The 27,095-nt window shown below is 43.6% G+C and overlaps 2 protein-coding genes and 1 pseudogene across 2 annotated transcripts; 2 read left to right on the top strand and 1 right to left on the bottom strand.

Moving 5' to 3' along the window:
• Window positions 1-234: 234 nt before the first annotated feature.
• On the bottom strand, window positions 235-831 carry LOC132010391 (olfactory receptor 10H4-like; annotated as a pseudogene).
• Window positions 832-6,083: 5,252 nt separating this feature from the next.
• On the top strand, window positions 6,084-7,022 carry LOC132009737 (olfactory receptor 10H4-like). The gene has a single exon (XM_059387768.1). The coding sequence runs from the start codon at window positions 6,093-6,095 to the stop codon at window positions 7,020-7,022; it is 930 nt and encodes a 309-aa protein (XP_059243751.1). The 5' UTR covers window positions 6,084-6,092.
• A 10,183-nt stretch (window positions 7,023-17,205) lies between these two features.
• Window positions 17,206-18,165, top strand: LOC132009736 (olfactory receptor 10H1-like). Its single transcript, XM_059387767.1, has one exon. The coding sequence runs from the start codon at window positions 17,206-17,208 to the stop codon at window positions 18,163-18,165; it is 960 nt and encodes a 319-aa protein (XP_059243750.1).
• Window positions 18,166-27,095: the final 8,930 nt, after the last annotated feature.

The raw sequence follows: 27,095 nt of genomic DNA, 5'->3' as shown, positions 1-27,095 counted from the left end.
ACCCATCACTGGGCTCAACTATCCCACCACACGCCTCTACTCTAAAACCCTCAGTTTGATTTCCAGAGTCGATAGTCTCTCAGGGTTCATCTCCTCCTCTAATTCCCCCCTTGTTCTTCCCTTCCTTCCCTAATGTCCTCTGCTATTCCTTATTTTCCGTAAATAAGTGAAGCCATATAATCGTCTTTCTCTGCTTGACTTATTTCACTTAGCATAATCTCTCCAGTTATATTTCTATGGCATTCTTGAGCATCTTATGAGGCTAAAAATGATCAGCTGAGAAAGGGGGTGAAGACTGTAGGTGATGGCCCTCAAAATGTTATGGTCTATAGAAGGCGGGCCCTTGGGCTTGAGGTAGATAATGGAGGCAAAACCATAGTGCACAATGACCACAGTGAGGTGGGACACACATGAGGAGAAGGTCTTGTGCTGTCCTCAGCTGAGGGGATCCTCAATATGGCAGCAACAATGAAAACATAGAAGAGGATGATTAAGAATAAACAGCACATCAGAGCTGTAACACTTACTAGGACCACAACCAAGGTAACAGAGGATGTCTTATTCCCACAGCCAACGTTAGGAGGGAAAGCATGTTGTAGAAAAAATCATGGATTACTTTAGACCCACAGAAGGTGAGGTGAAAAACTATCAGGGTCACCATCATCCCTATGACCAAGAGACCAGCCCAGGACCGGCACATGGCATGGCACAGTCATGTGGACTCATGAACACATTGTACCTCAGGGAGTGACAGATGGCCACATAGGTGTCATTGCCCATGTAAATGAACAGAAAAGAGTGCTGTATGTTCTCACAGTTATTTGCCCTCATTTATTCATTCATATAGTCAAGAAATATTATTGAAGGCTTATTCTATATGGAAATATTCTAGGTGCTCAAATCCAATAACCAAGGGCAAGGGCTCTGCTCTGTCCTTTTCATGGTCCACAGGGGAAGCTGTCATATAACCAAAGAAGACAGCACAGAGTAATCAGAGGAGTGTTTGAGACAGCCTAGGGATCTGGAGAAGCTAAGTGTGGGTCTCAGACCCAACCTGGGATTTAGAGTCTTTGAAATTGGTGATGTCTACAGGGAGACCTGAAGGGTGAGTAGGTATGATTCAGATGACCAGACAGGTGGAAAAGGGGTTTCCAGACAGAGAGGTCAGCAAGTACAAAGTCTCAGGGTGAAAAAGGCAGAGTGCACTTGGGACAGTGGTATGTTCAGTGCACCAGAGAGAGTTGGAGGTCGCTAGTGTGTTTTTAGAATTGAAGGCATATAGGTGGGAAGGTCATGGGCATGCAAGACAGTGGTGTCCAATTGAGGAGTTTGTTTTAAGGGGAATGGAGACTAATAAATGTTTTTTAAATTCATAAAGGGAAGAGCTGTATTCCATTACGTGAACATTCTCATGGATATTTCCAGTTGGGGCTTCCTATGAGGGTGTTCTTATGACATCTAGTACATGTCCTTTGGCAGATTAATACTTATATGTTGTGTTGGTTCTATAGTTAGGTGTGTAAATACTGACTCATAGGGAATACCTATGTTCAGCTTGAATAGATGCTGCGAAACAGTTTTCCAAAGTGGTCAGATTCCTGTTTGTAGAGCCCTCTTCTAGTTGGTGTGAGGGAAGCAGCCTGCTGAGGGCAGGCAGAGTGAGCAGATGCAGGAAAAGATGAGGAGAGGTGCATGAGGGCATCTTGGATGGGGTAGGGTGGCAAGTTGAGGCTGATTTCAGATGTAGAAGGGACAATGTTTCTGACAGGACAAAGGGAGAGAAAGTGAACTATTTCTGCCTCTAATACTCAAGACACCAAATGTGTAAATTCTTTCCACACCAATACCAATTCTCCAACTATCCAGACACCACCTTGTTGTCTGATAATTGTGTTCTGACACTAACAACCTGGAGATGTCAGTCACACATATTTACTGCCCAGGGAACCTGCACTTCTTTCTGATGGGGGTTTCCACACTCCTTAGTTTGAATACTTTGCTAGAATGGCTCTCAGAAATCAGGAAAATGCAACACTTACTCTTCCCACTTTATTATGAATTAACAACTCAAGAACAGAAAAATAAAAGAGATGTATGGAGGAAAGGGTGAGGAACTTCCATGCCCTCGCTGCACACACCACCCTCTAGCACTGCTATGTGTTCACGAGCTGGGAAGGTTTCTGAATTCCAGGGTTTAGGGAGTTTTATGAGGGTTTGATGACAAAGACACGATTGATTAAATCATTCATCATCAGTATTGAATATCAATCTGTATCCCCTCCCCTCCCTGGAGGTTCCAATTCACTAATCATCCCTTGGTTGTTCTGGTGAGCAGCCCCCTTCCTAAAACTATCCAGGTGCCCTCAGCCACCACTCATCTCAGTAGCATACAGAAGCCACTATATTACTCTTGAGACAAGAGCATAGGGGGTCTATCTCAGGAACTGGACAAAAAGCAAATGTGTTATTAGAGCCCAAGAATGCACATGCTAAATAGATTCACTGGCTTGGATCACCGTGACAACAGAGAAAAGTTAAGTCAACCAATGAAGAAGTGGAGCTATCCAGTTTGGTCAGAAGACTCTGAACACTTCCAAAGACCAAGGGAAAACAGTCTCCAAGACCAACCTCTAAATTACCCTTATTCTGGAAAGCCTTGGCCCCAGGGTAGAGCCCTGGATTCCCACTCTGGGCTACTCCAGCTCCTGCCTTCCCTCTGTCCCTGTCCTGACCCCAAGTGGTTGAAGGCATCTAATCTTGCCCCGTCTCCCTCAACAATGGGAGCTCCTAGTCCTCAGCAGGGACTGGGTCTCTCTGGGCAGAGAGAGACAGAAGGGAGCCTTGATCATCTTGGAGTGTTGGAGGAAGGAATAGTAGCTGCTAGTCCCTGGAGGTCCCCTGATGATCCTCCTAGCCTCTCAAGAACCTGAGAGCAGAACTTGCAGGTTGGTATCCTAGGGAAGTCCTGGGGAGCAGCCAGCTGGGAAGCTACAGTAGGGGTAAAGCACACAGCATCAGTTCCAGGAGCCCTGACGTCTGGCCCCACACCTGCCCCTGTGTGCTGCCCTCCCTTGCTGCTTACTTCCTGGAAGAGGCAGCCCAGGCTGAGAAAGACCAGGAGGGACAGGTAGGTGGCAATAATCATGCAGTTGTGGGAAGCAAGGCCCAGACTGGTGATGGGGACAGGGTCTGGGAGAAGGGTCATTAGACAGGCTCTTAGCCTTGGGCAACTGCTGGGGGTCTTCTTAGGTTGACCATTCTGGGTCTTAAGTTCTTTCTCAGCCTAGTGCCCATTGCAGCTTGTAAGTCTGCATTCTTGTTTGGGGCTCCTACCCCCCCCTCCTCAAATGTTTGTACATGCATGAAGGACCTTTTTGTTGTCCCTGCTCCTGAGGAGGTAAGGGATGCTACTGGCATCTGGTGAGTGGAGGCCAGGTTTGCTGATAAAGATTGTACAATCTGGTATTCTTGTGGTGCCATTGTTCCAGTTGGTGAACCAATAGGGATAAATTATTATTAACTCAACCCACAGGTTACATTAGGGTTCACTGTCTACATTTTACATTCTTGGGTTTGGGCAAATGTACAGTGATTTGTACACACCATTATGGCATCATCCAGAATATTTCAGGTGCTTTAAATTTCATGTACCCAAATGGACTTATGCTAGAGTGTTCATGTGCTCATGCTTCATTCACTCAAGATCATTTTACAAGTTCATTTATGCTGCTGTGTGGGCATCAAACTCTGGAGCTCTAGTAGTTGCATCCAGCCCATGTGACCTGCCCTCTTTCCACTTATGGACAAGCACTTTCCACATTCCTCACTACAAGCAATGCTACAAAATATTCCCTGACATGTTCCCTTATAAATACCTATCAGCAATGGAGATAGGTACTCAGGAGTACATGTGCTAGTGCACAGAGCACAGGAACTATTAATTTTAACCCTCTAGTTCTCACAGGCAGTGCACTAATACTGCTTTCTCCCCATACCTGATAGCACTAGGCACCTTCTAGTTTGGGACCTTAAATAAGTAGATACTGAATTTCCACTGCATTTCTCTTCCTTTCTCTCCCTTCCTCTCTCTCTCTCTCTTTCTCTTTCTTTTTAGCATGTTTTCATTTGCTTGTGTTATACCCAATGTGAGCTCTCTCTTCACACCTTTGCTCATTTCTGCATTGAGATTTCTACTCCTTGTAGATGGAACTGGTTTTTTGTTTATTCCACATCATATTCCCTGCTCAGTCGTGGACAATGACAGTGATCTTTCCTCACCTTTCCATCTACTCTTAGCTGGATCCACAACATCATTTATTGAACAAATACTCTTCCTGTTGATGTTTTCATTTTTTCAAAAACACCTAATGTTTGTGTTTCTGACGTTCTCCAACCCTAGATCAACAAAATTCTTCTCCTATACCTTCTCCTATTAACTTCCCATGGTCATATTTCATATTTATGTCTTGAATCCTGGAATCCACCTTTGCATATGGTCTTGGGCAGAAGTTCAGATTGAGTTTGCTTCATCAAAGGACCAGTTTTACCACCACAAACTCCTAAACAATCCAGCTCTTCCCTTTGACTTGTGCTCCCACCTTTAGCACATATTAAGCTGTGACTCATGCGGGGATATTTTCTGAGGTATCCGATCAATTTGATCAGTGTCTGTGTCTGTTCCAGGTTCACACTTAAAAATGACTATGATGTGTATAATGTCTATGATGAGTCTTCACACCTTCCAGAGCATTTCTTTCCTATTGACTCCACTTTTAGAAGAATAGTATGGTTTTGCACTGACCTTAGTTTTCAGAAGGGATTTGAGGAAACCGTTATGAGATATACAGCTGACTCACTGAAAGTGTAGTTGCTCTGGTGCTCTGATTTGAGGAAGAGGTGTTATTGTTTCCGTACCCACCTACCTCATCTGAGAGTGTAGATCTTTCTCTATGTATTCAAATCACCTGCATTTTATTAATGTTAAAAATTTCCATGTGCTTGATTGATTCCTAGATATTTTACAACAGAGGCTTCCAAAGTGTGATATGAGGACCCTGGGGTCCCAGAGACCATTTTGGGGGGACCATCAGGTTCTCAGTTTTCCAATGAAGGTGAGGATGTATTTTCATCATATGCTTCAACTACAGCCACATATTGCCACAGCCTGAATGAAGAAGAAGATACAAGCATTATCTTGTCTCCCACCCAGCCAGCCTGGGACAAATTTGCTAAAATGTAAAAAGAAGAATAAGGAGGAGATGGAGAAGGAGCAGAAGAAGGAGGAAGAAGGGGAGGAGAAGAAGAAGAGGAGGAGGAGGAGGAGGAAGGAGGAGGAGGAAGAGGAGGAGGAGGAAGAGGAGGAGGAGGAGAAACCCCTCTTGTCACTAAATGTTAATTTTGTAAAAGTAGCTACTTTCCTAAATAGTTGTTACTTACATTGACATTGAACAGGTAGATTCTTCCTTAAAATGTATCCATAATTGGATATTGTCAGAAAATCTGTGTTTCTTTCTAATCTGGTGAACATGGGGAGTGATAATGCCCCCAAACAAAAGCGCTTTAGAGGCTCAACTTTTCTTAAGTGTAAAGAAGTCGCCGGACCGAAATGCTAGAGAGCTGTTTCTTTATACTTTGTGTCACTCCTGGGAATGGTATCTTACTTTTTACTTCAAATTCATACTTTTAATGATGACTAGTGGTGTAATTCTATGAGAAATACTGGTTTTTAGAAGCAAATCTTGTCTTCTACAGCTCAGTGCTCTCTCACACTGGGTATGTTCTGATTTCATTCTTTTGCTTTTTCTGTCAGATGAGCGGGTCTCTTCTTTTCCAATTCTTACATATCTTCTTTCTTTTCCTTCCTTAGAGCACCACTCACGGCTTTCAGTTCCATGCTAAAGAACAGCAGAAACAGTGAGTATCCTTGTCACTTTCCCAATCCTAACACACCGTATCTAAAGTTCCTCCATTTTGTAGATTTTTCAAGGTTATTGTTATACAGATTCACTATCTTTATTATTTTTATTCTGGTCACCTTCATTTCCTCCATGATCTGAGCAGATGCAGCATCCGAGGCTGGTCAGAACTATAGCATGGTGTCTGAATTCATCCTTCTGGGTTTCTCCAACCTCCCACAGCATCTCCTGCCCGTCCTCTTTTTGCTGTACCTGCTGATGTACCTGTTCACCCTGTTGGGGAACCTGCTCATCATGGTCACTGTCTGGAATGAGCAGAGCCTGCACACACCCATGTACCTCTTCTTATGTGCCCTGTCTACCTCCGAGATTCTGTTCACTGTTGCTGTCACACCTCGCATGCTGGTTGACATGCTCTCCAGCCACCATTCCATCAGCTTTGTGGCCTGTGCCAGTCAGATGTTCTTCTCTTTCACATTTGGCTTCACCCACTCCTTCCTGCTTATGATCATGGGCTATGACCGCTACGTGGCCATCTGCCACCCCCTGCGCTACAACATGCTCATGAGCCCCCGCACCTGTGCCCGTCTGGTGTCCTGGACCTGGGCTGGTGGCTCAGTCATGGGGATGATGGTGACCCTGATAGTTTTTCACCTCACCTTCTGTGGGTCTAATGTGATCCATCATTTTGGCTGCCACGTGTTTTCCCTCCTAAAGTTGGCCTGTGGGAAGGAGACATCTTCTGTCACCCTGGGTGTGATCCTGGTGTGTGTCACAGCTCTGATGGGATGTTTATTCCTCATCATGCTCTCCTATGTCTTCATTGTGGCTGCCATATTGAGGATCCCTTCAGGTGAAGGCAGGCACAAGACCTTCTCCACATGTGTGTCCCACCTCACTGTGGTCATTGTGCACTATGGTTTTGCCTCCATGATCTACCTCAAGCCCAAGGGATCCCATTCTATGGACAGTAATACTCTGATGGCCACCACCTATACAGTCTTCACTCCCTTTCTCAGCCCAATCATTTTCAGCCTCAGGAATAAGGAGCTCAAGAATGCCATAAAGAAAAGCTTCCAGAGAAAATTCAGTCCCCTAAGTTCCTGATGGCCAGTTTGGTAATGAAGAGTATGATGCAAGGACTGGGGATAATGATCCTCTCCATGGGACCACTGTCTATATTCAATACATGAGAATTCTGAAGAGGTATATTGGATACATCTATAGGTTTTGGAGCCAGCTAGGTTATTAGTTTTTGCATTTGTTTCCTCCTTCCCTCTTGCATAAGCTCTAGTGATCAATCATCCTCTCTCTTCTTGACCCTGTGTGATGAACCCCAATCCAGTTACCTATTTCTAAGAATGTGTTATCCCTCTATGGGCAGAGGAGAGCATCACAAGTATGTGTGACTAGTAATGAACACGGTTCTTCTCCAATAGACAAGTGAGGGAGGAGTTTCACCTTCCCTCACCATGACATAAACAAAAGTAGCATAATGATAAATACCACCAGCCCTGGGGATATACTAATTGGGCACTGTGTCCAGTGCTGTTTCAGGGTTATCTTTTAATCACAACAAATGCAGAAAAGAACATGACTACTTTTCTCTAAGGAGATGATTGAATGTTTTTAGTTCCTTCTGTCTTTGGGGTGGATAGACCTTAAGGAAGTTTCTATGTTGAATTTAGTAGAGTGACAGATGTCAGGATATGAAGTGGAGAAAGAGAGAGGCAGAGAGACCAAGAGAGAAAGGGGAGAGGGTTCCGTGCTTAGGTAAGGACATACAGAATAGTAAGTGTGGGCTGTTATCTGACATTTTATGGAAATCCTTTCCCTTTTTCCCACATTACTTTCCATAAAACATCAATTTCTAATTCTTTTGTCTTATGTGGAACGATCTGGAGGATGTGTTGGAGGGCACAGTGGTAACTGAAGATGGCAAAAAGAGACATCAAGGGTATGGGTCCCCATTTTAACAGATGTAAACTGTTGGTGGAGGCCACACAACACGTTAAGGAAGGAGTTCCATGCAACATTTGGTCTAACTCTCATGTTGTTCAGGAAACCATGTGTCTCAGGATCCAGGAAGGGGGACTTCCACTGGGTAAGTTCATACTCAGAGCTTCAGGTAGATATTTGAATTTCAGGAAGAAGATGTTTTATAATAATAAACCAATGAATGGCTATCACATATGAGTGTCTGCTGCTTGCCAAATGCGGGAAGTGTTTCCTATGCATTCACTCTTCTAAGACTCAAAATAAATGATTATTTCTCCCTATTTAGATATGACCCACATCTATTACTACTCGTATTTTTTTCTTGAGAGATAGAGAAAGAGAGAGCTGGGTGGGGGGGAGGAAGAGGGAGAGAATCTCAAGCAGTCCCCACTAGCACAAAGCTTGACCTTGGGCTCCATTTGGGACCCTGAGAAGATGAGCTGAGCCTAAATGAAGAGTGGGATGCTTAACCAGTGAAGCCACCCAAGCGCTCCAACTATTCACTTTTTTGAAATGCAGAAAATGCAAATCGGAGAGATGATTTGTCTCCAGACACAGTTCCCTGAGCTGCTGAAGCAGGAATTCATCACAATCTGTATATGTGTGCCCTTGGTGATCAGGAATGCACCTCTCTCAGGTTCCTGCAGAGGGAAGTGTGGTCCTAACTGGGAGAGGAAGACTGTCAGAAGGAATAGACACCCTTCGGGGTGGGAGGGCAGGTGCAGCCCTAAACACACACCCCTTCACACAGCCAGAGAGAAACACTGACTCCAGAGGAGTTATAGAGACACTTTGTGACACTTGTGACTTGACTCATGTCACTGACATGAGACCCCGGGGTTCCATTTCATTATTTTACAATTACTGATGTTAACGACTAATGCCAACCCACCACCCCTAAGACGTCCTTTTCCAGAGCCTGTGACTGTGTTCCCTTCCCCAGCAAAAGGGACTGCATGTGATGAGATGCAGTTAATCCTCTGAGGCAGAGGGATTGCCCTGGATCATCCAGATGAGCTTGCTATAACTGCAAGTGTCCTTCTAGAAGGGGGCAGGAGGGGTCAGACACAGAGAGAAGTCGGTGATGTGACACTGGAAGGAGGGATTGGAGTAGCTGAGCCAGGAACCTTGAGCCAAGGAATGCCTGTTGCCTCTGGCAGCTGGGAAAGCAGGAGACAGAACCTCCCCTGGATCCCCTGAAGGACGCAGCCCTGCTCACACCTTGACTCACAGCTGGTGACCCTGATTTTGGCTTCTGGCCTCCAGCATAGAGGATGATAGATATGCGTGGTTTTAAGTCACTAGGTTTATGTGCTTTGTTACAGCAGCCCTAGAAACCTGACTCATGGAATGGCATCCTGTCATTCTATGTGATTCGTTTCATGACAGAATTTTTTTCAAGCCAGATCCTTGGCCTATTCTCTATGGAGAAGACTTAGGGCATTGTGTTCACTCATAAGAAGGGCTGAGTACCCTTGAAAGTCCATCAGCAAAGGTGAAGGATCTTGATAGCCCGGCTGCAGGATTTGCTCATTGGCAGCAAGGCCCTTGGGGAGTGTCATGAGGACACACATGCTGTGAAGCTGTAGGGTAGGCAACCCAGGGACTATGGTCTACACCCAACAAACCTACTCAGCGGAGTAGGAACTGGAGGACACCAGGAATTTTCTCCGTATTGATGTGGGCCATGTGAGCCCACATGCTAAGAGATGCTAAAACTGCTGTGAGATGGGACCTCTGCATTACAATAAGGGCACATGAACACGTATATCATCAGAAAAAATGCTGAGTTGCAGGGGGCCTGACCCAGTGGAAATAGTTACACAAAGGAAAAACCACCAGGGATCCGGAGATCAGGAACTCATCTCTTTAGATGGAAAGATGACATTTTTATAAGGCATCTTTTTCTTTTGGATTTGTGGATGTCGGAATTCTCCAGAGAACTTCCAGGATGAATGTGTATTCATATCTGTGTGTTATATACATACAAGTATATATATATATAGTATAGCGTATGTAATAATGTTATAATATGTTTAAATTCATCTTTTTACTGCTTGCTTTTATCTTTTAAAAATGCACAATCTCATGGCACATGTAACATTTTTTCCTTGGTACTAGAACAATAGTCTTGCAGCTAAAGACCAAGTAGCTCCAACTACTAAGCTAAAGAGATACAAGATATGTAATTTCATTTACAAATTATAATGCCTTTCTCTTTTGGCACTAATTTTAAAAACAAAGAAAAAACTTCGAAATAGTATCAAAAAGGAAAAGCTTGCTTGGCATATAGTAGGAGTTTATTAAATATTTGTTATTGAGTAAAAAAACTCAAGGTAGAAAGTAAATAATGTCCCTGTGCAGTTACAATCTACTATAGATTATAATACACTATGTTATACTGTTGCATTTTATATAATGTAATATGTCTGCATCCAGCTGTGAGCTAGACTGAGAGCTCTTTTAGGGTTACTGCAGTGCTCTTTTTGGGTTCCAGGATTCAGACCAAGTTCCTTAACTAGTGCTCAATGAAGATGTGATGGATGGAGGAAGTAGGGAGAGAGCACGAGAGACAAGAAGGGAGGGATGACTGGAAGAAAAGAAGTGAGGGGCGACCTGAGGAAGAGAGAGAAGAAGGAAAAGGAGAGAAAGATCAAGAGAGGAAGGGGCATTTCCAGGGCCCCTGTCATCCTCCTTGAACTTGGAGAAGCTGGCATCCTACATCCCAGACTCTGGGGAAAGACCTCTGGGAATCCATCACAGGGGAGGGCACCAGGGAGATAAAGCTCCCGCCTGGCTTACAGCTGGCCCCGGCTCACCACTGGCCCTGCACGAGGCAGGACGCACAGCCCCAGTCCCGGCTGCAAACACGGCATCCCTGGCAGCAGTCTGCAAGCAAGGCAAGAGGAACGCTCTTTCCAGCAATGTTTTCCAGGAACAGGTGGCAAGAGCCAGGGGAGCTAGAAGGGAGAAATTTTGCGGACCATGGAAAGCCAAAGCAGAGGGAGGCTCTGGCTGGAGGAAGGGAGCTAGGAGAGCGATGGGGTGGAGTGGGGTTATACTCCCAGCAACCTGGTCCCACACTGAGTCCATCTACTGCCCACACTGCCTCCTTCCCCCCAAAGCCTGGACCCACAGCAGTCAGGCATGCCAGGGTCCATTCCCAGGCAGGAAGTGTTCTCTGTACCAGGCATGCGGAGAATGGTGTTGAGCCAGAAGGGTGGCACTGGGTTTGTCACCATGTACGTGTGTTCATTTATACAATGTTGTGTGTGCTTCTGTGGGCGCTGCTTGTTTATGTGCACTTGTGTTTGTCCATATTCATTTCCTGTGGCTGCTGTGACAAGTCCCACAACCAGGTGGCTTTAAACAACAGAAATTTATTCTCTCACAGTTCTGGAGGCTAGAGTCTAAAACCAAGATATAGGCAGGGTCAGGTCATGCTCCCTCCAAAGGCTCTAGGGGAGTATCTTTCTGGTGGCCTGAGGCATGCCTCTGTCTTTACAAAGCCTGCTTCCGTCTGTGTGTCCCCTCCTATTCTTGTCAGGACACCAGTCATTGGATTTAGGGCCCACCTTTATCCAGGATGATCTCACCTTAATCCTTACCGTGATTACATCTGCAAAGACCCTATTTCCAAATAAGGTGATGTTCCAACATTCCAGTGGACGTGAATTGGAGGGGGATGCTATTCAACCCACCATGGTATACTTGTTTGCAGGTCTCTGGTCTCTGGTCCAGTCACCTGGTTCATCCTCAGTAGAGGGGTGCAGAATGAGCAACAGTGTCTCTGTTCCTGGCTGAGTGTCTCCTGGGTTTCACTGCTGGTGTATATTTCAGAACCTGTGTATCTATGTGGCAGTGCTCAGCTCTGTCTGCTTATACTCCCGGGAGCCCAGTCTTGAGTCTCTGACACCGGTGCATAAGCAGAGAGAGCTGAATGAGTAGTGTCCCCTCGAGGAGGAAGGAAGGGCACAGGGTCAGGATGTGGGGCCAGCCCGAGTGTGCCCTGGCTTGGGGTTCTGGCTGAGAGCCCATAGCTAGGATGAGGGCCTGGACTTTCTCCTTCCTTAAATCATACCTGGACAGGTCACTTGGAGACCTCCATTCCCATGGAGAGCATTGCACAGGGGTTGTTCTGGGAAGGACGACACAGAACAAGTGCCAGACAGAGACAAAGGGACAAGAGAGACCCCTTTTTTGGGGTACCATTTATACATTTTGAAGCACATACATTGGCCTGTTTGTAGCCAAGAAAGGGGAAGAGATGGGTTGCCCAAGGGAGTAGGAGTACGTGCTTGGGTGTGGTCATCCACGGTATAGACATAGGGAGCCCCAGAATAGGGGCTGGCACCAATATGCATTACCTGAAAGAGAAGAGTGAGTGACAGCCAGCTCAAAGACGATGATAAAAATTGACCACAATGCCAGCTAGCATTCCTTGAGAACTTTCTCTGTGCTGATCACTTGGCATCCAATCCCCACAGAGAACCCATGAGGGCAGTTCTCTGGCTATCCCAACACATGGTGAGGATCCAGGATTTGAAGTAGGTTGGAATGACTCCCCAAGGTGCATGTGTCTCAGAAGATGGACTCTGGAAGCCAGTTAGATTTGGAGTCAAAAGGGGAGGTGGACAGGCACGGTTTACCAGGAGACAGGGAATGAGAAAAGAGCCAGGGCTAGCCATGGCACAGAGAGGCTGGGAGTAGGGGCCAGAGAGGTGGCCAAGGGATGAGGTAGAGAAGGGAGTTGAGACAGGTACCCCTAGAATTGTTGGGCTGCCCCATGCCCCTGTGGCCCAATGCTGCTTTCCTGCATGAGGAACCCCATTCTGACACTCAGCCCAATTGTCCATTTTCCACCGGATTCTGGGTCCTCCAAGCACTGGCTCACCATGGCTCTGAGATGACACTTAATAACAATCTTCCAGGGGAGGGAGTGGGGAGGATGGAAGCAGGATTGTAATATGGGGGTGAGCTCTGCTCCTGGGTAAATACTTCAAAGCTTGTCATCAAATGTACCCAATATATGTATATGATAGCTATGTGTATCATAGATATATATACATGTATCATTAAGATATATATGTATCAATGATACAGGTATAAATATGAATATATATATGTGTGTGTGTGTGTGTGTGTGTGTATACTTCTTTTCTAATTTTTCACCCAGAGCTATGGTTTAAGAGCCATCCACATTGCAGTGTGGATGTCAGATTTGTTTCTTTCTTACATGTTGTTTAGAGCTTCATGGTTCAGGCTCACCACATGTTACTTCTTCATGCCCCAGGTTGTGGGGGTCTCTCAGACTGTCCCCCAGCTCTCCACCATCATAGACAATGCTGCAGTGAATGGTCTTGACCACGCCCCTTCACTGAGCTCTGTGGGCGTTTCAGACGGAGACTTAGGAGCAGTGATTTTGCGACTTCAGGTGAGTGTTCCCTTAATCTGGCCATGAACCACCAAGTACCATGAGAGTCATTGTAGTCCACTTACCCCACATCTGGGACAACACAGAGCAAATCCAACTTTCTAAGTCTTGCTGCTCCAACGGGGCGGGGGGGGGGGGGGGGATGTCTGTGCTCATTGCATTCACAGAGTGTTGCTGTTTCATTTATTTATTTAATTTTATGGTGTGACTCTTTTTTTTTTTTAATTTTGTTTTTCCGGTGTTCCAAGGGTCATTGTTTTTGCACCATACCCAGTGCTCCAAGCAATACATGCCCTCCTTAATACCCACCACTAGGTTCACCTAACCCCCGCACCCCCCCTACCCTCCCAAACCCTCAGTTTGTATCGAATGGGGAGATGAACCATGAGAGTGTTGCAGTTTTCAATTGAATTCCTCTAGTTGCTAATCAGCTTCTCATGTCTTTGCTGCTTGCCTTTTCCACTTCCTCAGCTGCAAATCTCCTGTGCCCCTCTGTTGCCCTCTTTCTATCATGATCCTGTCTTTTTTCTCCATGGTTTTCTCACGTCTCTTTTTTGTCATTGTAGATTCTAGATACTGCTCTCTCAGTGGATTTTTTTTCAGTCTGACTGAAGTATACATAATAGACAAAAATCTGCATATATTTAATGTATATGTTTTTATGAGTTTGGACATAGGTGCCCATAATTGTGATACCATCGCCACAATCAAGGTAATAAATGTATCTATCAGCTCCAAATGATACCTTGTGTCCCCTTCCTCTGTGGGTGTGTGTGTTAATAACATTAACGAAATCTATCATCTTAGCAAGTTCTTTTTATTGAAATATATGCAACTAATGAATCATTGAACACTACCTCAAAAACTAAGGATGTACCTCATGTGGCTAAATCAATAAAAAATGAAATATATTGACAGATAACTTGTATCAATTTAAGGTGTACAACATGCTGAGTTGGTATGCTTATATATTGTAATATGACTGCCCTTGGAGTGATAGTTAGCACCTCTATCAGGTCACATAATAATTATTTCTTTTTAGTGTTAGGAATAATGAGGATCTAATCAATGCTGCTTAGCAAGTTTGATGATTATAATACAATATTGTTGTCTATATTCTTAAGAAGTTTTTAATTGCACACTATCATATTGTTAAGTATAGGCTCAGCTGTACAGCAAATAACTTCCTGTTCTCTGTCATCTGTTAACTTTATCCATGATGCTCTTTGTTAATATGATTCATAAATCTGATGTAAAATTTTTTATTTAAGGTTTGTGTTGTTTTTTGTTGTTGTTGTTGTTTAAGGAACTTCTTTTCTGTTCTTAGAGCACAAAGATCCTGTTACGCTTGCTCTCATTAGCTCTGTTTTTATGTCACAATTATGTTACTAATCTCTCTTGATTCTCTTTTCATTGGGATAGTGAGAGTCTAGTTTTGGTTTTTGTTTGTACAGAGAGATACTTTCCTCAACAGCATCCCTTAAACAATTCATTTCTTTCTAAAAGATCTGTGGTGTGACCTTAACCATATACAAATGGCTAACTCTGTTTTAGAGGTCTGCATTCAGAATCACTGGTCGTCTGTCTGCCCTTGCACTAATCCTACCCTGCTTTGTTTCCAAGACTCTGTAGAATGTCTCTGTGTCTCAGAAGGCAATTACCTCACCCCTCCACCACCTTTCACTCTTCATTTCAAGACCGCCTCTGTGATTCATGGGTCTTTATTTTTTTATAAACATTTTGAAATAAATTTATTATCATCTTTCTCAAGAAATCCAGCTGGATAGTTCTGCAAAGATTACATTGCATGTATAAATTAAATTGGGGGGAAAATGAACATCTTTCTTATATTGTCTTTTCTTTTCATCCATTTAGGCATATGATCTTTCATGTTTTTTATCTAATAGAGGTTTAATTTTTCCCCACGCAACTCTTGTGTGTTCTTGTTTAAAGTAATTCCTAGATTGTGACAGGTTTTGTGCAACAGTGAGCGATATCTTATTTTGCAATGTTTAATTATTAACAAATTTTAAACTTATGAACAAGTAGCAAAAATAATACAGAAAATTCTTATCCTCCCCTCACCAAATCTTTCTAACAGCAGGATCTTACAGAACCCCATGACAATGAGCAGACCCAGGAAATGACTGTTGGTGTATATAACTATATAGCAAGCAACAGATCTTACTAGAATTTTTCTGGCTCTCCATTCATATCCTTTTTCTATCCCAGCACATAATCCATTTCATTTTAGTTATTTCGACTTTTCATTATCATGAATTTCTTAGTGTTTCTTAATTTTCCTTTTAGCCTGAAGATTAATGAGTGGTATGTAATGGTGGCAACGTCAAATGGTTCAACCTAATATTTACACTGTAAGTATTTGGGAATTTTGAGGTATCCTCTTATTAAGTTCTAGTTTCATCGTCAAATGGTCAGATACCTGCGTCTTTGTAATACTGGTACTTGGGAATGTACCTGCACTTCCTTTATGGCCTCACACAGGGTTCTTTTTCATGATAATTACATGATCTTGGTGTTTGGGGTCTTGTTTTCTTATTTTTTATTTTTTTATTAACATATAATGTATTATTAGCCCCAGGGATACAGGTCTGTGAATCGCCAGGTTTACACACTTCACAGCACTCACCATAGCACATACCCTCCCCAATGTCCATAACCCAATCTTGTATTCTTTTTGTTTCTTTGTTTGTTTTTGGTATAGTAAACAGGAATATACATGTGTCTTTGTGTATTTGTACAGATTAAATATACATATACAAGTATATATTAGCTATGTACATTAATATATATAAAAGCTCAAATATTAAATAATGTGATAGAATTAAGTCCTAAGACACCAGTAATTACAAAAGAGGAAAATGTATTAAATACCCAACTAAAAGAGAGATACAATCATAGGTTGCTACATTTTAAGAGAATCTGATTCTGGTCATGCGTGCTTGTCCTCACTCTTAACTTCTCCAATGTTTATTATCTATTCCATGCCCCACAATAAGCACGTTATATGTATAAACTTATTTTGTCCCTGTAACAACTTCGTCAGCTAGATATTATTATAATCAACTTCCTTTTAGGGATGAGGAAACTAAAGCTCAAAAAAATTAAGGAACCAACCCAATTGTTGCTGTTGATATAGTTGTTGGAAGCACTGTTTGAAAACAGCTTCTCAAATTTATTTCACTCATGTGGATAACATGGTAGAGTTTTGTCTAAAAAAAAGAAAAAAAGCCACCATGTAATGCTTGCTAAGCTTTGCAAACAGCTCAGAGTTGATGCAGCAAACTGGGGATAGCGATGGCGAGATCTGCATTAACCTTTCAAAGATGGAATTCCAACCAGCACCAGAATGTTCCAATTTGAACATTTTTATTGGAGACCCCCACACAATAACTTTTGTTAAAAAAAGAAGACTGAATTGTTGCTTTTTTTCCTTTAATTTTCCATTCGTACTTAGAAATATGGCTGGAGGCACTGACAAGCTCTGAAGAGAGACTCAACTCAGGTGTGGTTGACTAGAGACCCTGAGCTCCTTCCACTGAGATTTTAAAATAGTAGCCATTATTATTATTACTATTACTACTGTCATCATTTCCTGAATTTTTACTATGTGCCAGGCCCTGCACTATGCACTTGAGGCACACAATCTTCCATGAACCCCAAGCAGCTCCAAGAAGCGCTGACAGTCATCATGAGCATCAGGTGGCGGAGGGACCGGCCATGGTCTGCAGGGTGAGGCCCCCTCTCCCCCCCCGCGGGAAGTCCTCCAGGACTGGGTTCAGCTTGGACCCGGAGCTCCTGCCCACCAGGCCACCTTCGCTCTCTCCCCACCCAGGGATGGCTGCCACTCTGGGTCTAAACCACAGCTCCGTGTCTGAATTCATCCTCGTGGGCTTCTCCACCTTCCCACCTCACGTCCTGCCCGTCTTCTTCCTGCTGTTCCTGCTCATGTACCTGTTCACGCTGCTGGGGAACCTGCTCATCATGGCCACTGTCTGGAGCGAGCGAAGCCTGCACACACCTATGTACTTCTTCCTGTGTGCACTGTCCATCTCTGAGATCTTCTACACCTTGACCATCACCCCGCGCCTGCTGGCCGACCTGCTCTCCTCCCACTGCACCATCGCCTTTGCAGCCTGTGCCAGCCAGATGTTCTTCTCCTTCACATTCGGCTTCACCCACTCCTTCCTGCTCACTGTCATGGGCTACGACCGCTACGTGGCCATCTGCCACCCCTTGCGCTACAATGTGCTCATGAGCCCCCATAGCTGCGCCTGCCTGGTGGCCTGGTCCTGGTTTGGTGGCTCTGTCATGGGGATGGTGGTGACCACAGCCATTTTCCACCTCACCTTTTGTGGACCCAATGAGATTCACCATTTCTTCTGCCACGTGCCACCTCTGGTGAAGCTGGCCTGTGGAACTGATGTACCAATAGTGGCCCAGGGCGTGGGCCTGGTGTGCATCACTGCCCTGCTGGGCTGCTTTCTCCTCATCCTCCTCTCTTATGCCTTCATTGTGGCTGCCATCTTGAAGATCCCCTCTGCAGAGGGCCGGCACAAGGCCTTCTCCACCTGTGCGTCCCACCTCACTGTGGTGGTTGTGCACTATGGATTTGCTTCTGTCATCTACCTCAAGCCCAAGGCTCCCCAGTCCCTGGAAGGGGACACTCTGATGGCCATCACCTACACGGTCCTCACACCCTTCCTCAGTCCTATCATCTTTAGTCTCAGGAACAAGGAGCTGAAGACTGCCATGAAGAAGACCTTCCTCAGAAGACTCTATCCCCAGAGCTCCTGAAGTTGTTTCTTTTGTGGCAGCAGATGTTTTGGGTAGAGGCACCTCAGCCTTCCATCTATAAAATGGGAATGATTATGCTTCACTGATGATGATTCTTTTTTTTTTTTTTTAAGATCTTCTTTCAGGAGACAAACCATGAGAGACTGTGGATTCTGAGAAACAAACTAAGGGTTTTGGAAGGGAGGGGGTAAGAGATGGGTGAGCCTGGTGGTGGGCATTAAGGAGGCCACATATTGTATGGAGCACTGGGTGTGGTGCATAAACAATGAATCTTGGAACACTGAAAAAAAATAAAATTAAACTTAAAAAAAAAGATCTTACTTATTTGAGAGAGAAAACGCATGAGCAGGGGAAGGGGCAGAGGCAGAGGAAGAAGCAGACTCCCCACTGAGCAGGGAGCCCGAGATGGGAATCAGTCCTAGGACCCTGAGATCATGACCTGAGCCTAAGGCAGATGCTTAACCAACTGAGCCACCCAGGTGTCCCTGGTGATGATTCTTGAATGTGAATTCTCCCATCTGCCTTCTTGGCAAGTACTCTAAATTCTAGATGTTTGTTTTCTCTCCTTTCCCCCAGTCTCAGTGACTGGATTCCTTCTGGATTCACTGGGGTCACAACCTCCCCAATATTGATTGTGTATATCAACTTCCTCCTGGTTCCTGTGCCTGAGGGTGGCTGGGGGTGGGCGGGTCTGGGGTCACGCCCACATTGCTGGGTTGAGAAGCCTATGTGCATGGTCTATCACAAACGTGTGAATAAGGGGTGCTTGCTCTGCCCCAAATACATCAACTGTGATTGGGCACCTGCTATGTACCAAGCATTGTGTCCTCTGCTTCAGACACATCATTGCTCGCATTTTGAATATCATGTTGAAGGAAAGAAATAATTTTTTTTTAAGATTTTATTTATTTATTTGACAGATAGAAATCACAAGTAGGCAGAGAGGCAGGCAGAGAGAGAGGAGGGGAGGAATCAGGCTCCCTGCTGAGCAGAGAGCCTGATGCGGGGCTTGATCCCAGGACCCTGAGGTCATGACCTGAGCCGAAGGCAGAGGCTTTAACCCACTGAGCCACCCAGGCGCCCCAGAAATCATTTTTGATGAAGAAAACAATTGTTCATTTTTAGTTCTTCAAATTTTTGGTGGAAAGACATCTCCTCCTATGTGTTGTCTTGTTGGCTGAGCCAAATGACCAGTCTGGGGATGTAAATTACAGAAAGAAAGGGGGTGATCTGAATTTCTCCTTGATAGAGAAGTGTGGGCAGATGGGGCAAAGATGTGGGAGAGGACTAAGGAAGTGAGGACTGGGCTGAGGGAAAGGACTGAGACAGGAGAAAAAACCAGTTGCTGGTAGTTGACCAGGATATAAAGGAAGTGATGGGCCCAGTGACTGGTAAAGAAGTCTGAGGAAAGAACAGGCATGTAAATGGGCATTTTATAAGGTTTTTACAGTTGCCATCAAGTGCCTGATGTAAATCCCCCTTCCCTAACTCCCTTGAAATCCTCAATATCCATTTCTCTTTCATGTGTTGTGGAGTCAGTATATTGGGAGAAGCATCCACAAGCTGGGTCTTGTTTCAAAGGAGGTGCTCAGGCAAAGCTGGGTAGGCCCTTGGGGTTGCACTTAGTTTTGAAATGAGGAAATGGGCACAGTGAGGCTCAGGACTTGCTCAGTGTTGAAAAGCCAGCAAGGTGCAGGGATGCAGTATGGGGTCAGCCCAGGGAGTCCTCAGGAGCAATGGGTCTCCAAACTGGGGACATGCCACAGTCACCTGGAGGGCTGGTTAGGTCAAAGGCTGCTGGGCCTCACTCCAAAGGGTCTGATTCAACAGGTCTGGAAAAGGGCTCTAGAAATTATATTTCTAACAGGCTCTTAGGTGCTGAGAGTGCTGATGACAGTTTGGAAACCCCTGGTCTACAGAACTTCTAGCTCAAAGATAAAGCCAGATATTTGAGTTGAAAACAAAAGGAGCTTGCTTCCTTCCTTTCTTCTTTTCTTTCTTTCCTTCCTTCCTTCCATCTTATCTTCCTTCTTTCCTTATTAATAGTTATGCTGATAACAGCTTCCATTTTTTTCCCATTTGGGGGGCCATTTATCATCAGCTAAGTGTGGTCTTTTAAAAAACAACTGTATGGGGATGTACTTCACATTACCATATAATTCACCCACTTAAAGATATAAAGGTGTGGTACATAAATAATTAATCTTGGAACACTGAAAAAATAAAATAAAATGTAAAAAAAGAAATATGTGTAATCCTCACAGTCAATTTAGACATTTCCATCATCTCCAAATAAAACCTTATACCATTTAGCTGTCATTCCTCTTTTCTCCCCTCCCTTCAGGCTTAAGCAGCTACTAATCCACTGTCTTTATAGATTTGCTTGTTCTGGACACTTTTCAATAAACGGAGTCATGCAATATTGATCTTTTTATGTTTGGCTTCTTTCATTTAGCATGTTTTCAAGGTTTACTCACATGGTAGCATGAATCAGTGTCTCATTCCTTTTCTTTTTTTAAATTTTTTTAAATTTCTTTTCAGTGTTCTGGAATTCATTGTTTATGCACCACGACCAGTGCTCCATGCAATACGTGCCCTCCGTAATACCCACCACCAGTCTCACCCAACCTCTCTTCCCCCTCCCCTCCAAAACCATGAGAGTCTCATTCTTTTTTATGGCTGAATGATATGCCATTGTTTGGATAGACTGCAATTCGTTTATGCATTCATTTGTTGATAGATATTTGAGCTATTCTGACTTTTGGCTATGAGCAATGCTGCAATAAACATTCGTGTTCAAGCTTCTGCGTGGACATACATTTTCATTTGCGGGGGCATATGAACTAGGAGTGGAATTGAGGGATTGTATGGTAAGTCTATGTTAAATCATTTGAGGAACTTGTAGACTGTTTTTCAAAGTAGCTGCATCATTTTACATCCCCACCAGCAGTGTTTGAGTGTCCCAGTTTCTCCACTTCCTTGCCAACACTAACATATCTAACTTCTTGATCATAAACATTCATATGGTTATGTCTTATTGTGTGTGCCTTATTGTGATTTGATTTTATTTTCCCTGATGACTAATGATAGGTACAATTTTAAATGATTTAACACATAATAGTTCCTTTACTTCACAAGGAAGATCATATTATTAGCTCCATTTTGAAGATGAGGAAACAGAGATATAAAGAGAACAAATCTATTCATTAAAGGTCTTGCCCCTGAAATGGAAAAACTAGAATTCTTTGAGTTGGTACTGAGGATCAGAAACATAGATTTCTCAGAGGTTACAAGGAGAGGAAGCCAGTGCATTCCAAGAAGGGACAAAGACCTGGATTGGAAAGAAGGGACTAATTTTAGGAAGCACTGATGAAATGAGGCGGAACTGAAGATATGCTGTTCTTGGGGGGTGGGGAGGTTAGGAAGAAGCACCCAGTGTGATGAGATGGGAGAGATACATTATAAGCTTGACAAAACTGGCTGTAGCATTTCTGGTTTTAGTTTTCATTAATAGACGTATTAATACAGAAAATACTGTCATGTTTGACCACCAAATTATTTGCTCTGAAAAAAATCTGAAAACCAAACTGAGGGTTACAGAAAGGGGGAATGGGGTAACTGGGTGATAGATATTAAGGAGGGCACCTGTGGTGATGACCACTGGGTGTTATACACAACTAATGAATCGTGGAGCACTACATCAAAAACTAATGATGTGCTATATATGTTGGTTAATTGAACATAATAATTAATAAATTGATTAATTAAATTCCATAAATAAATTTTCTACAAGGAGAAAAAACTCTGACCCCTTTTGGAGCCAGATTCCTGGGTTATATTGAGATTTGAGGTAGTTAATTAGCAATATTTGGCAAGATCCTTTGCCTCCCTTACAAAATGAGAAAGAGTCCCAGATGGTAAGAGCTGCTCCTCTTAGAGCTGTCCTGTATGAGGTATGTTTAATTGGCCCACACAAGTCTTGGGGTATAGCCAGAGCTTGTCTGGTCACAGATCCAGAGACAACTTGGAGTATACTGGTTGACCTGGGAAAGGGGTAAGAGACTGTGAATTTGAAAGAGCTGATGGCAAAAATGTCTTCTGGATTATCTTCAAGAAGTGTCGGTGTGGCTCCCGTGGTCATCAGAAAATCAACGTACTCCAGTTTGAATGACCAATGTCAATGCATTCTGAAATTTAAATAAACCATGTGTTTAGTGCCTTGCTTTTTTAGTATTAGTCGTTTTGAAAATTTAAAACAACCAAAGAAACTGAACTTAGTGAATGTATATTGTTTCTATAAGTGACATATTCTAAACTCCAAGTCCTGGGTCAGGACAATGTTTGAGGCAGGGCTACAAAAGCACTTATTGAAGTTGTTGATGTGCTATTCATCATAAATTTTTGCATTAGTTTTGACTTTTAATCTACTGCATTAAATATGATTTATCTTGATCACTGAGTTTTTTGGTTGCCCCTTAAATTTGGTGGTCAAGGTGAATGCCTCACTTGTCTGACCCTAGTCCCTGCCCTGCTAGACTTCCCCTTCCTTGCCCCCCAGTAACCTTGCATTTATTTTTCCTAAAAGGGACCAAAAAATAGAAGCTATCATTAACTTATCTGGTGACAGAAAATAGGAATAGGAACATACACCAGAAAGTCACTGTAAACACAAGATCTTAGGGGATGATCCTTGACATCACAGGGGTGGAGACAGCCCCCACCCCTCTGCTCACTAGGGTTGACCAGGACCCCATCCCCACACCCAGGGGCCCTGTCCCACCTCCTCTCCATTACTCAGCTCCCACTTTCTGAAGTTCCCTCACCCCCTCCATTCCTAGCTCTTTACCATTCCTTGCTAATGGTCCCCTTTGTGCCACATTCTTCCATATCCCCAAGGCAGAGCCAGAGCCCAGAGAGGTGATTAAAAGTCCTGGAGCACAGAGAAGGGCTGTTGTTGGGGAGATCTCCAGACTTTAGAGGACCCATCCCTCCCTGTACTAATTGGAGTGTTTCAATGCTAATTCCTGGAGGCAAAGGCCAGCTTGAGAGATGCAATTTATTGCCTTTACCTCACCTGTTCTGTTCCTCTCCAATGTTGACCTTGATCCCCTTGCCCTTGCCAGCTCCTTCCTCAAGGGTGTTTTCCTCCTCCTCCCCCTCAACCCCCACCAGACTATCTCTGTCCAGAGGCCGGAGGGAACTTTCTAAAGGGAAAAACCAAAAAATCATTGGTCTGTTTTTATACTCTTTATTTATGTATTTATCTATTTGCTAAGACTTTATTTTTTAAGAGTGGTTTAAGGTTCACAGCAAAGTTGAGGGGAAGGTACAGAGACTTTCCATATACCCTCTGCCCAGCACATGCATAGCCTCCCCCATTACCAGAATTCCCCACCAGAGAGATCATCTTAGTTATCATTGATGAACCTGTATCAATAATCATCACCTAGATTCCGTAGTTTACATTAGGGTTTGCTCTTGGTTTTGTACATTCTATGGAGGTGAGTAATGACATATATCCATCATTACAGTATTATGTAGAGTATTTTCACTGCCCTAAAAAACCCTCTATGCTCCTTCTGTTTATTTCTCCTGCCAATCTCCAGTCCCTGGCAGCTGTTCATCTTGTTACTGTCTCCATAGTTTTATCTCTGTTTAGATACAATACAAACCCTAGTGTGGTTGGATCACTGCTTCATCTCCAATTCTATTCCCCAGCCCTCCCCTGCTCTCCAGCCCCACTACACCTTCAGCTGTTCTGTAACAAAGCAAGCATGCTTGGATCTCAGGAACTTTGCACAAGTTGTTGCTTCTTCCTGAAACACCCTCCCCCTACTCTTATACATCCTTAAGTATGACCTTAAATGCCACTTCCTCAGAAAACCCTTTCCTGATTTCCCAATTCCAGGTTACCATCGCTATTATAAGCAACTCCTATCACAGCAACTTCTTTCTTTTTCCTCATAGCATTTATCATAGTTTACCATATATATTCAGTAGGTTGATTATTTGTTTAATATCTACATCTTTCTCTAACAAGTACAAGCACTGAAATCAGGGGTCATGTGTGATCAGTGTAACATTGTATCCCTAGTGACATCTAAAAAGTGCCTGGCACACAGTAGGTGCTCAATAGCTGTTGAATAAATACAACAAGGTTTGTCATCATTGGCACTATTGACATTTGGAGATGGCTCATTCTTTGTGGCAGGTTTTGCTCTTGTAGGATTTTGAACAGCATCCCTGGCCTTCACCCACTAGATATTGTAGAATATCTCACCCTCCTTCAGCTGTAATAACCAAAAATTCTCCAGAAACTTGCAAGTGTCCTCTGAGGAGCACTGGTGAAAATCATGTCCCTTTTGGTGGCCTTTAGTGTTTGGTCTATACCTTGGTCTGTATTTCTCTGTGTGTCATTCTATCAAGCACTTAGAAACTCTTCAAAGACAGGGAAGAGCAATGTACCCACCTCTGTACTCCCCAAACTAGCACAGGATTTGAGACACAGAAGGCTGCAAATAATTATAGAACAAATCTTTAAAAGCTGGCATTAATTGAGTGCAATTGCATGCCAGTCATTGTCAATCGCCCTACACAGATGATGCTATTTAATTCTCAGAACTATCCTAAGGGATGACTACATTATTATTAAATTCATTTTAATGACAGGAAACTGAGGCCAAGAGATAGGATGTAATTTAACCAATGCCACTTTGCTTGATCCCTTACCCACTGCACAATCATGTCTGCAATTCAGAGCATCTTTTTAATCTCTCAAGAGAGCTATGTTTCACCTATGTCTAGTGCCATTAGCTGTTGCCACAGTGATGAGTCATGGGGATCACTCATAGAGGCTAGGAGCCATAGAGAGGAAGATATTCCAGGAGAAGAGGGTTCTGGGAGAAGAGGGTTAGGTCGGGAAGCTTAGTTGGAGCTGCACTTCTCCCAATGGTGCCCCCTCCTGGACCCCAATCCTCTCCACTGAAGGTCAGCTCCTTCTGCAGCACTGATAACCAAGATGGATATATCAAAGTTGAAGACTCCAATTGATCATTGCCTCAACTTACACCTCTCTCTGATCCCAAGCTCATCAAACAAAACTTGAAATTATAAAGTCATCCTAACTACTGTGGATATCCTTGTGCCAGACACCATGCTAAGCCCTTCACAAGCATTGTCTCACTTCAGTCTTAAAACTGTCTTAGAAGGTAGGTGTTGTGCATTCCTCCAGGGTAGGCTGAGAGGGGAAGTGAGCTGCCCAAGCACAAACAGCAAAGTCTGAGAGCCAGTTTCTCCACCCTACTGAAACAGTGTTAATAAAGTTGAAATTTTTTGGTCCTTCTGCTCGGATAGACAAAAATTGTACCTCACAGTTACCTTCATTTGCCATCATTCTTCTAAACTGATTTATTCAACAAATATTTGAGAACTTAGCATATACTATGCAGACATAGAAAAATGGACCAAGAGTCCCTGACTACCTCAAAAAACATTCTGGTAGGTGGAGACAGACAACATCCAATAAGCAGATATATGCCAGGTGGTAATAAGCACATGTCGGGAAATAACCAGATAAAGAGACATAGGATATGGCTGAGGTGTTTCTAATTTCTGTGGTAGGGTTAGAGAAGGGCTCTATGATTTTTGAACAGGCATGTTTTTGGGGATTTGAGACTGAGTTGATGTTTTTTAAGATAAGAAAGACTGTGGAAGAATTGTGTGTGTGAGAGAGAGAAAGAGACAGAGATAGAGAAAGAGAGAATGATAACAGAACTGAGAACTTCCAAGAGTTAGGGTTTTGACACATTGTTTGAGATGCCTACTAGATAACCATGTGGAGATACTGCATAGGTAGTTGGATAGAGATGAAGATAAGAATTTGGGGGTCACTTGTGTGCAGAGTATACATAAAGCCCTGATACTGATAGGACCCCCCAGGAAGGAAGAACACTGATGAAGTTCAAGGATCAGATGGTTTTAATGGCCACTTTGTGTTCCAAGTATAAATAAACCAACATTTGTTTACCAATGTTTCATTAATGAGTATATCTAATATGTTTTATAATTAATAATATCACTGATCTGAATATACTTTTTTTGCACAGATATGGGATATATCTGTAAGAGGCCAATCTAATTTGGTAGGAAGATAAGAAGCCAGTTCAAACCCTGGTCAGTCTGACCTCAAACACAGCTCCCCCCAACACTGTCTCCCACTGCTTTGGAGGACAATGAGGTTTCTCACAGTAGATATTATAAGCCAGCCTTCTGGTTTGTTCAGTATTATAGGGAATACATTGGTCCACCCAAGAAATATTTATTAATTAATGAATTATATCTTCCAAGTATCATGTTGGTGTTATGTGATGGTGAGCAAGATGGACAGATTTCCTGACCACAGAAAGCTAATAGCCTAAGAGATCCCAATGAGTTAGCAAAAGACACTGGGGGTCTGACTCACGGTGGGTACCCAGCCGCCTTCCAGGTTCTCTTTCCATTTAGATACCAGCAGGATCAGAGGCCAACTGGCCTTTAATGAAGACAATGAAAGAGGCTACTTTGTATTTTGGTCGTCCAGGTTGGCTACGCTACTGGGAAAGTGGAGCATCTTAACTCAGTGTGAAAGGAATTCACTGCAAAACCAAACTTACTTTAAAATAATGAGGTAGTCCTGAATCTATAGAAACAGCCCATCAGTCTCCCAAAGATTCTTGCTCCAGTGCATGGTGGGTTATAATTTCCTACCTGTGTGGTTTAAAAGGCTCTCAGGATGGGCGCCTGGGTGGCTCAGCTGGCTGAACATCTGACCTGGTTTCCACTCAGGTCATGATCTCAGGTCATGGGATCAAACCCCACATTGGACTCCGTGCTGAGCCTGGAGCCTGCATGTGATCCTCTCTCTCCCTCCCCCTACCCCATTTGCACTCTAT

The sequence above is a fragment of the Mustela nigripes genome, chromosome 2, assembly GCF_022355385.1.
Source record: "Mustela nigripes isolate SB6536 chromosome 2, MUSNIG.SB6536, whole genome shotgun sequence".
NCBI lineage: Eukaryota > Metazoa > Chordata > Mammalia > Carnivora > Mustelidae > Mustela > Mustela nigripes.
Note: the sequence above shows the minus strand (reverse complement) of the source record. Positions and strands in the feature narration are given on the sequence as shown.